Source organism: Cricetulus griseus, chromosome 5 (assembly GCF_003668045.3).
Source record: "Cricetulus griseus strain 17A/GY chromosome 5, alternate assembly CriGri-PICRH-1.0, whole genome shotgun sequence".
NCBI classification, from domain to species: Eukaryota; Metazoa; Chordata; class Mammalia; order Rodentia; family Cricetidae; genus Cricetulus; species Cricetulus griseus.
Genome location: NC_048598.1, coordinates 81,496,136 through 81,508,086, shown reverse-complemented (window position 1 = coordinate 81,508,086; position 11,951 = coordinate 81,496,136). Strand labels below are relative to the sequence as shown.

Sequence of the window (11,951 nt, the reverse complement as noted above, 5' to 3'; positions counted from 1 at the left end):
CAAGTGTTCATATATGTCATATGTGCTCACAAGGATTGGAGAGGCAATAATGAGGCCTGCATGTGTCTGGAATTGTTTTTCTGTGAATATGTTTTGGATGTATAACTTCATTTTATTTTATGACTCCCAATGGAGTGAGTTTGTATTTGACCCTTGAAACCTCTTTCCTCCTATTTAGTTACACTGTTCAATCTTGATATGAGGGATTGGCCTTGTTTTATTGTGTCTCCTTTTGTCTTTGTGTGTGTGTGTGTGTGTGTGTGTGTGTGTGTGTGTGTGTGTGTGTGGTTGTTGTCTCTTGGAGGCCTGCTCCTTTCTGAAGAGGAAGCAGAGGGTAAGGAATTTGGGTGAAGGGGACAGGCTAATCTAGGAGTAGTAAAGGAGGGGAAAATATGGTTGGGATATATTGTAAGAGAAAATGATCAATTTCAATAAAAATAACCATTCCTCCTATAATATTGAATTGTATAACAAGATTGCAAAACACTGTACTGTTATCATTTGAACATTTTTTGTTTTTGTTTTATTTTGTTTTGCATTGTTTTCTTTGCTTGAACCCTCATTCACATGTCTTTATGTATATAAAAGTTTTAATTTTACACAGTTAAATGGTTGCATCCATTCAGATATGATGGCACATTTTAATCAGAACATTTGGGAGTCAGAGGCTGGTAGATCTTTGAAAATTCAATGTCATCCTGGAGTATATATTGAGTTGCAAGAAGGTTAAGACTATGTAGAGAGAATCCTTCTCAAAAACACACATAAATACAAATGAATTAAGTTAAATAAAGAGTAGTTATGTTCAAACATTAGTAAATTAAAGGAATATTTACCTAAATAATCTATTTTTTTCTCACCATCAGCACCAGGGTAGGAGATATATGGATACTCATTTACCTGCTTTTAGACACAGAATTGTTAACGTTTTGTTACCATTCGAATTGCAGTAGTACCTAATGCTATGTTAGTTTGAAATATTACTATGTCAAGATGCTGATTATTTTATAATGTATTTGTCATAGATACATTCATAAAACTTTGTTCCAATGCTTTTCCATACCACAGTTTATAATGACACTTTCAATTGAATTTTCAACACTGTAATATACTACATACATTTCTTTTTCATAAATATAATCCCCAAACCTTTGCAGTCAGTCTGTGACTTGTCTTTATCAATTAGTATTTCTTGTAGGATATATAATGGTGGCCAAAATATTTGAGGTCACAATCCCTGAATATTATGAATACTACCATTATGGTACAACAATTTTTCTTTGGAATGCCGTGATAGGAAAATAAAATACAATATAATGTTTCACTGAAATAAGAAGGCAGAGGGAAATTTCACATAGCACTAGAAGGCAATAGGCAGGTATATTAAGAAAGATCTGGTGGTACTCTGCTGGGGCATTGAATGGGCTCAGGAGCCCCAGAAGACAATCATTTGAAAATAGCTTGGGTATTGGACACTTTTAAGGAAGGGTTTTCCTTTCCAGAAGCTTGGAGTTTGGTTCAGTGAAGCTCCGTTTGAAATTTGGATCCACAGAAATGGCAGATAATAAACTGTTTCATTTTAATCTACTAAGTTTTAAACTGTTCGTTACACTTCTATTGTGAAAAGGAGTATCACTAGAAAATAAGAGTACAACTTTGAGAATGCTGTTAAATTTACCAATTTTAACAGATATGATTTTCATGTTTGTAAGAGTTATTCAGCTGAGCAGGGGTAGGGGGAGGCAGATCTTTGAATTTGAGGGCAGTATGGCATACAGAGCAAGTTTCAGGAAAGACAGAGAATCCCTTATCTACAAAAAATCATTTAATCACATAACAAAGATTTATTCTTAAATTTGTCATTATTTGTCACTTTATATGTGACAAAATATGAAGCCCAGCACTGTGGAAAAATCCTTCTGTACACTATGAATGTATATTACTCTCATTTGTTAAAAAGTGTTAAAAAGAGAACTGACAACAACACTGTTCTTTTGTTTCGATTTGTTCCCAAGTGAACTCAGGGCTTTTGCCTCCAACATCACTTTTCCTCTGTTGACTCTTAGCCTCTTGAATCCCTGTAATAAATTGGTTGCCTTTTTTGAATCCCTGTTATAAAACAGTTGCCTTTTGAATCCCTGTTATTAATCACTTTCCCATTGAATGCCTGTTGTTGTATTTTTCTATAATTACTAGGATGCCACAGACTGAGACAGGATGATGTCAAGTTCAGGGTCTACTTGTTATACACACTAAAGCTTTGTTACATAAAAATAAATGAAAATAAGGCAAAAGAAAAAAAAAACACCAAAAAACAAAGACAAAGAACAAAAAACCCCTCAGTTGCCCATTTACATATATAATGGAATATATGCCTGTTCACTTGTTTTCCTATTATTCTGATTGAATTCATATTTAGTTATGATGCAAGTAGAAAGTTATGAATTTAACAGCAGAATTAGAAGTCTGATAACTTTTAGGACATTTCCTTTTCTCCTATAGTAGTATCTGTGCTATTCAAGGTCAAAAGAATTTACCTTAGAGTTTTGTATCAATCTCTAACTACCATTATATTGGTATGTATAAAAATCTATTTTTCCCTGTGAAAAGCAATGATGTGTTTAACCATTGGCCTTCTGTTCATTGTTCTTTGTCTGAACTAGTGATTTGTCCATTCTTGGCCTCCCACACTGCTTGTCTCTTTAACTGCAATGAAAGGGGTTGACAGGCAAATACATCACAATTTTGTCTCATTGTTTTTGTCAGTATCTGTAAGAATTCTGGTTTTTCATTTCCTATGTGTCCCAGAACAATAATACTAATGCACAGATAACAAATTTATCAAAAATGCTTATGAAGAAAATGTTGTTTCATTTAACCCAATACATAATATTTCTCTTTCACTCTGTCTTAGTTAAGGTTTTTATCACTGAAAGAAACAACAGGACCATAAAACAAATTGGGGTGAAAAGGGTTTATTGGGCTACGGCTCAGCATTGCTGTTCATCACTGAAGAAATTCAGGACAGAAACTGAAATAGTACAGTTTTCAGGAGGAAAGAAATGATGCTGAGGCAATGGAGAATTGCTGCTTACTTGCTTCTCATGACTTCCTCAGTCTGCTTTCTTATAAAACCTACGACTACCAGCACAGCGATGGCACCATGCAGCATGGGCTGAACACTCTCCCAGTGATCACTTAATGAGAAAATGCTTTACTTCTGGGTCGACACAGTTCCTAATCCTTTCTCTGATGCTCTAGCTTGTGTCAAATTGACACACATAACCAGCCAGAACACACTCTTTATTTTATATGGATTTAAATGTTATTCCTTTAAAGATTTCTTTAATGTTTTCATAGTGTAATTGCTCTGATGAATAAAGTTTCCAACATTTGCTTTCTGATTTTTTTATTATAGTTTTTTTTTCCTCTATCCTTTTTGAAAATAACACTTTGGGGTTATTATTCCTATTTTTTTCTGGTTAAAAAGAAATCACTTCCTCTTTCCAATGGATATTTTGTTTTCCACATGTTTGCTTTTAGTAAGATATACTTGTATACTAAAATTTTCCTTTTGATTTTCAGAAGAAAATTGATAGTATGAGCTTTATTAATGGACTTTAACAAGATTAGGCTGAGGTCTGTATAAAGGGTCAAAGATATTTGTTTACTGAGTGAACTGCTGATTGTATAATTCTATAAATTTTTCAAGTACTATCTTATATCTTATGAAATGCATTTGATTTTCTAAGCTTCTTACATTATTTTTATATTTCACAACTTTTTCACTGAACTATTTAACCTTAATTAGTAAATTTTGAAATTGCATTGTCTAGGTAATTCTTAAATAATTATTCCTCTAAAAATACATTAATCTTGCCAGGTATGGTGGTGCAAACATTTAGTCCAAACACTAGAGAGGCAGAGGGAGGTGGATTTCTGTGAGTTCAAGGCCAGCCTGGTCAACAGAGCAAGTGCCAGGACAGGTTCCAAAGCTACAGAGAAACCCTGTCTGGAAAAACAAAAAAAAATTACATTAATCTCCAAGTAAATATTATATTCAAAGTCACACCCTCACAATACTCACTGTAACATACAGGGATGGGGACTGGAACATGCAATAATGGAATAGAACTACAGAATATCTGCTGTGATTTAATTGTTATGATTTGTATAACAATTAAACCTGTTTATTATAAAGAATTTTAATAAAACATAGGCTCAGACACAAAAGGAAAATTATCATTAGTACAATACCTATAAATATAGTAACATATATTCTAGGCTATATCCTCATATATTAAATGATTTATATTATATATTTTGGGCTATATTATGATATTTTTGTGCATAAAGAATGAAATTTGAATAAATTCCTCAACAGTACAACACACTCCCTTACTGAATCTGTTTCTATTATTTCCTTTTCCCCTAGATGGTATGGTATTAGCACCTGCATAAAGGTATTTATCTGTAACATCTTATCAATACAAATGTACAAAATGGTGTTTATAATTATGAGACTGACCTAATTCACTCTGATTATTTTACAAGAAAATAAGTGTTAATTTGTCAGGCCTCTGGTATTTACATGGAATATTCATGGTTAAAAAATATCAAATCTTGGCAGAGGGACACAGGTATTGAAATTGAGAATATCTTAAAAATTATAGGTTGAATTAATCTTTGTTCATCACACAGGTAGGAAGAAAACTAATATAAAAATATCAAAAGAAATTGCAAAAAAAGAAGTTCAACAAAATGCTCCATCTCAACATATTTCAATCCTGATTCCAAAATGCCTGAATATTTTAAATTTTAACACCTGATGAATTTGGTTGTCCTAACATCTTATTCTGAATTCTGAAATTTTAGTGAATTTTAATTTTTGTTCTATACTTACAATTGATATACTATGATACAAAAATTAATTTCATTTTAATAAACTGTTCAAGGAAGGTAATGATTAATAGATGATGTCAAAATTGCTTAGGAGAAAGAACAACCTGACATGAAACATGATTATATGAGTTGATTCCTACTAACCATCACTGAAGAAGAGACTTCACACCAAAAATTTTTCAGTTTTCCATTTGTGCTTTGGTATGTGCATGCATGCACTGACACACACACACACACACACACACACACACACACACACACACACACACTCACACTACACAACAATCAAATATTTTAAGTAATAAACAAAATAAAAATTGAATTCACACAATGTATCAAAATATAGACTTAAGAGAAAAGAGGTATACTCAAATATGACAATTTTATTTTCATATTAGCTGTCATGATAATTTCAAATAATGCAAAATCTAATTATTCATACCCACCCCTTACCTATAGTTATTCTTTCTATCAGATCTATTGTATCTATTTATCATCTATCCTCTATCTATCTATCTATCTATCTATCTATTCTTCTGTCTATCTATGTATCACCCATTCAGTTAGGGACTGGATTGTAGCTCAGCAGTGATAATTCAATGTTTATCATGTACTAGATTTCTTGGTTGAATATCACACACACACACACACACACACACACACACACACACACACACACAAACACACACACACTTTTCAATAGAATAAAACAATGTTTGAAACTTCAATCAGAGGGTGAAATTCATCCTAGTATTCCCAAAGCTGAATTTCTTTTTGCCCTTCATTACATAAATACATAATAAAACATTCAGCTGCTTGAAAGGACTATGGGAAATCACAGAGTCCTTGTATTCTTTCTGGTTTGTTTTGCAACAACCATATTTAACTATAGCCAAAGACCTAAATATTTTCTCTAAAGAAGTTCAAAAATTAATTTATAGTATTCTTAGCAGCAATGTGATGCAGAACAGTTTATAACCTGGGATTCTCTGAGTTTTCTGTTCATCATCTTGTTAAACTCTTATATGAATTTACTACTGTACATTCGGTCAAGAAAGCCAAAAGAGTAACTACGATTTGGATTCCTGAAACTGCTATGCAGATGTTCTGCAGATGTAGGAAAGGGGAAAGTGGCTGTTGTGTCAGAGTTGCCGAAAATAGGCTCAGGCCAAAAGGGTTCTGAAGAGTGGAAGTAGGCTAGAGAGTGTTTTAGTAGTTAACGGACAATAGCCTTCATATTCAACTTTCAATTTATATATTTCTTCTGTTCCATTAGCTTATAATTTGTCTACAATGTCATTTGCTTGATATTATTTATTTGAAGAGAATGTTTTCCCTTATTATTTCATGTTCAACTACAGAGCCATCTTTATAACCCCTAGCTATTTAATTTTCAAAGAGTAGATAACTTTGCACTGCCTTTTTATTAAAGGTGCTTTATAAAATCAGTCTCACTAATTCATAAATCTCTCAGGTTTTAAGTAGAAACTTATTTTTTATTCATTTATTTAGTATTATATCATGATGAGAATATAAGATAAATCTTATTTCTACCAAATAAATGGAGGAGACTGGTATTATTTTCTCATGGCTTGCTGTTGTATTAATGAGTTGGCAGGAGTTTTTCTGACATAGAAATAAAGAATGAACTAAATCAGTTAAATGATAATAAAATTGGATCTACCTCAATGTCAGCTGTCAATCAAAGAGATTGTTAAAGCAGTACTGCAACCTTCAGGCAGATTTATGAGTGCAGTTTAAAACAAATGGTGCTTGAGCTGAAATTTATAGTATTACAATTAGATCATTGCTGGGCTACAAAATACAATTAACTAGCTTAATTGGAAGATAAATTAAATGTCTGTTTTATTCCCTTATTCCAAGCTGCAAGTTTTGTAACCTGTTTTTTAGTAATTATGTGAGTAAAGGTTGTTGTTTTTTCCTGTTTTCTATGTTTTAGGAATATACAGGATACTTAATATTATAAAAGGAATATTGAGAAACAAACACAGTTTGTTTGCATCATTCCTATTCTTCTGTAGAATAATGGTTGGAATCAAAATACACATAACAATGAATTGCTGCTTACTGAAACACTGGATATTGGTCATTGCTCTCCTCTGGTGTTGCTTTAAAGTTGCTGAGAACTTGCAACCTGGGAGGGCTCAGAGAGCAGCCCTATCTCCTGGAAGAGCTAAGCGTGGCTGGGTATGGAACCAATTTGTTGTACCAGAAGAAATGACTACTAGACAACATGTTGGACAGGTACTTATTTTCTGAAAGAATTATGGTAGATGGCTTTTTAAAGATTTTATGTGAATATGTTAGTAAAGTCTGATGATTTGCATATATTTAAGAGAGCCATTAGAATCTACTAAACACAAGCACAATAATTAATTTGGATTTGCAAACACCCACTCAATCTTGAAGAGGGAAGTCCAGTTTTCAAATTTCTCTTTCTGTCTTTCCATGAATGTGTTACATCATTTATCAACATTGAGCAATATAAAGATGCTATTTGTGGAAATGGATCCAAGAATCCACAGAGTCAAATATCATTTGTTAGAACTATTCATGTTCATGTACTGATATGTTGGCTTATCTTCATTCATATATAATTAATTATATTAATAGCATCTGTATTACCAGTTACAGAATTTCATGAGCCTACACACACCATTTAATTAGTGAAGTTCAGGAGCAAAGGGTCATTATTTTCTCTTTATTGGAGAATTATATTTAAGGAACTTTTCCTTAATGAGCCAAAAATCTTTCCAATCTTTATATTTGTTTTTATTATTTCCAATTGAATTTAAACAAAGGTAATTGCAATAGCATCCCCTTCTATGTAACTCTCTTGCTTTAAGATAGATATACTGAAATAAGTTACCTGCTAGCTAGGTGGCAGTAAAATATAATTAGATTCAAAATGTAAAGCACTCAGAATTCACTTACTTAACTTTATTCAGTTCGTTTGGGAGAATGAATTGTTAGTTAGCCTGGTCTTCACAGTCGGTGAACACATTATGTATCCTAGCCACATTATGTATTCAACCACACATATTAAAATTCTTGCTGTGTGTGCCAGCCACTAATGCTATTTTTTAAAAATATTTTTATTTTTTATGATGTCTGCTGGCAAGCAACCTACATGGGTATGACACATAAATGAGGGCTTCTTGGTATTATATTCTTAGTCAAGTTTAAAGTGATATTTATAAATATTTCTAAGGAAGATATATATATATATATATATATATATATATATATATATATATATATCATATGCATGTATGGAGGCTGTGGGTGTCAGAAGTCATCATCCCTAACTCATTTTAAAGACTACTTTGAGCCAACTTTTGGGAACTGAATAAAAGGTCCTCTCAATGAGGAAAACACACATTAAACCATTTAGCCATCCACAGACACATTATTATTTTAACCCACATAATAAAAAAACCTTCCAAATATTTTAAAATGATTTCTTTCTAAATAATTTCAAACGATGTAGAGATTTGACAGAACAACTGAAAGCTTTAGAACAAAAAGAAGCAAACTCACCAAGGAGGAGTAGATGCCAGGAAATAATCAACCTGAGGGCCAAAATCAATAAAGTAGAAACTAGGAAAACAGTACAAAGAATCAATGAAGCAAAGAGTTGGTTCTTTGAGAAGATCAACAAGATAGACAAACCTCTAGCCAAACTAACCAAAAGGCAAAGAGAGACAGCATGCTAATTAACAAAATCAGAAATGAAAAGGGGGATATAACAACAGACACTGAGGAAATCCAGAGAATCTTCAGGTCATACTTTGAAAACCTGTACTCCAAAAAATTCGAAAATCTAAAGGAAATGGACAGTTTTCTGGATAGATATCACTTACCAAAATTAAACCAAGATCAGATAAGCAGTTTAAATCGACCTATAAGGGTTCCTAATGAAATAGAAGCAGTCATTAAAAGCCTCCCAACCAAAAAAAGCCCAGGGCCAGATGCCTTCACTTCAGAATTTGAATTCTACCAGAAATTCCAACAAGAGGTAATTCCAGTACTCCTCAAACAGTTCCCCACAGTAGAAGCAGATGGGATATCGCCAAACTCTTTCTATGAGGCTAAAATCACTTTGATACCCAAGCCACACAAAGATATGACTAAGAAAGAGAACTACAGACTGATATCCCTCATGAACATCGATGCTAAAATACTCAATAAAATATTGGCAAATCGAATCCAAGACATATAAGAAAAATCATCCACCATGATCAAGTAGGCTTCATCCTAGGCATGCAAGGATGGTTCAACATACAAAAATCCATCAAAGTAATCAACCATATAAACAAACTGAAAAAGAAAAAACACATGATCATTTCACTAGATGCTGAAAAAGCCTTTGACAAAATCCAACATCCCTTCATGACAAAGATCTTGGAGAGAACAGGAATAACAGGAACATATCTAAACATGACAAACGAACTATACACCAAACCAATAGCCAACATCAAACAAAATGGAGAGAAACTCAAAGCATTTCCTCTAAAATCAGGAACAAGACAAAGCTGTCCACTGTCTCCATATCTCTTCAATATTGTACTTGAAGTTCTAGCTAGAGCAATAAGACAAGAAAAGGGGATCAAAGGGATACAAATCGGAAAGGAAGAAGTCAAACTTTCACTATTTGCAGATGACATGATAGTCTATATTAGTGACCCAAAAAACTCTATCATGAACTCCTACAGTTGATAAACTCCTTCACCACTGTAGCAGGATACAATATTAACTCAAAAAAATCAGTAGCCCTATGATATACAGATGATAAATCCAATGAGAAAGAAATCAGGGAAACATAACCTTTCACAATATCCACAAGCAACATAAAATATCTTGGGGTAACACTAACCAAAAAAGTGAAAGACCTGTACAATAAGAACTTTGAGACTTTAAAGAAAGAAATTAAAGAAGATACCAGAAAATGGAAAGATCTCCCATGCTCTTGGATAGGTAGAATTAACATAGTAAAAATGGCAATCCTGCCAAAAGCAATCTACAGATTCAATGCAATCCCCATTAAAATCCCAACATAGTTTTTCACAGACCTTGAAAGAACAATACTCAACTTTACATGGAAAAATAAAAAACCCAGGATAGCCAAAACAACTCTTTACAATAAAGTATCTTCTAGAAGCATCACCATCCCTGACTTCAAGCTCTACTATAGAGCCATAGTTCTGAAAACAGCTTGGTATTGGCACAAAATAGACTGATAACCAATGGAATTGAATTGAAAACCCTGATATTAATCCACGAACCTATGAACACCTTATTTTTTACAAAGGTGCTAAATTTATACAATGGAAAAAGATAGCATCTTCAACAAATGGTGCTGGTACAATTGGATACGGACATGCAGAAAATTGCAGATAGATCCATTCTGTCAACATACACAAAACTTAAGAGCAAATGGATCAAAGATCTCAACATAAATCCAGCCACACTGAATCTTATAGAAGAGAAAGTTGGAATTACTCTTGAACAAATTGGCACAGGAGTCGCCTTCCTGAACATTATGCCAGTAGCACAGAGATTGAGATCTGTAATTAATAAATGGGACCTCCTGCAACTGAGAGGCTTCTGCAAGGCAAAGGACACAGTCATTAAGACAAAATGATCACCCACAGAATGGGAAAAGATCTTCACCTATCTCTCATCTGATAGAGGACTGATTCCCAAAATATATAAGGAGCTCAAGAAGCTAGCCACCAAAACACGAAACAATGAAATTTATTTTTAATTCATGTCCATTGATATTTTCCCTTTGTGTAATTCTGTGTGAGGTTGTTGGATATCCATTAACCAGCTTTAAAGACCATTGTGAACCACCACTTGGGTGCTGGGCTTTGAATGCAGTCCTATGGAAGAGCAGCTAGTGCTCTAAAATATTGAGCCATCTCTCTAGCCCTAAACTTCGAAACTAATTAGAGTAAACTAATTAGAAGTATTTGGTATTTTAATTAGTCTAATTATAAATAATAATAAGCTATAATGAGGCTAACTATAAATAGTGTGATTATAATTAGTCTCTAAATAATTCTAAACAAATTAAACTTAATTTTTAAGTAATATTATTTTGCAACTTCACTATATTGGAAATTAGGATCCTCTTCACTGCCAGACATGGATATTCATCTGATGCTAATATTTTACCTCTTGATATGATGAATTATTATAAATGGGGTGGTTATGGCTCATGCATTTAAGCCAAGCACTGGGAAAGTCGACGCATGTGAATATCTGAGTTCAAAGAATATATTGTCTATAGAGGAAGTTACAGAGAAGCTGGAGCATGGTTGTGTATACAGGAGTACACAACGAAACCAGGTCTCAAAAAATCAAAACCTAGTAAAAAGGAATTGCATACAATTTTTCATTTGATACTGTGTAAAATACTTGAAAATCATGAATACAAAACTGAATTTCCCATATGTCTGGAAATTGACTTGTATATCATTACTTGCAGCTGAGATCTGACTTGGACAATGGAAACAACTCTTTCCAATACAAATTACTCGGGACAGGAGCTGGAAGCTTCAGCATTGATGAACGAACAGGTGACATATTTGCCATAAAAAAGCTTGATAGAGAGGAAAAATCCCTGTACTTCCTGAGAGCACAAGTAATAGATGTGACCACTGGAAAGGCTGTGGAACCTGAGTCTGAGTTTGTCATCAGAGTTTTGGATATCAATGATAATGAACCCAAATTCCTCGATGAACCTTATGAGGCCACAATACCAGAGATGTCTCCAGAAGGTATTGCATAATAATTTATAATGGAGCTTTATTAACAATTACACTGATGTAAAATTTCAAGTATATGTTTGGTAGAACACAGCTTTAATTTCCAAATTAACCTTTCCTGTGATGAAATTTTAAGTGAAATATTTGCAAAATTACATAAAATATAACATTTTACAAGGTAAAATTAGAAGAAAAATTATAAACTACTTCCTAATGAAATCTAATTAGTTCTTTATTTATTATTGTTTCAGAATT

The 11,951-nt window shown here is 33.1% G+C and overlaps 1 protein-coding gene across 1 annotated transcript in view; it reads left to right on the top strand.

Annotated features, from left to right (window-relative positions):
- The first annotated feature begins 6,975 nt into the window (after positions 1 to 6,975).
- The window catches only part of Cdh19 (cadherin 19), an 86,794-nt gene continuing 81,818 nt past the window's right edge, over positions 6,976 to 11,951 (top strand). The window contains exons 1-2 of the mRNA XM_027418129.2: positions 6,976 to 7,167; positions 11,417 to 11,708. Coding sequence (XP_027273930.2) covers positions 6,976 to 7,167; positions 11,417 to 11,708 — 484 coding nt within the window. The remainder of the gene's footprint in view (positions 7,168 to 11,416; positions 11,709 to 11,951) is intronic.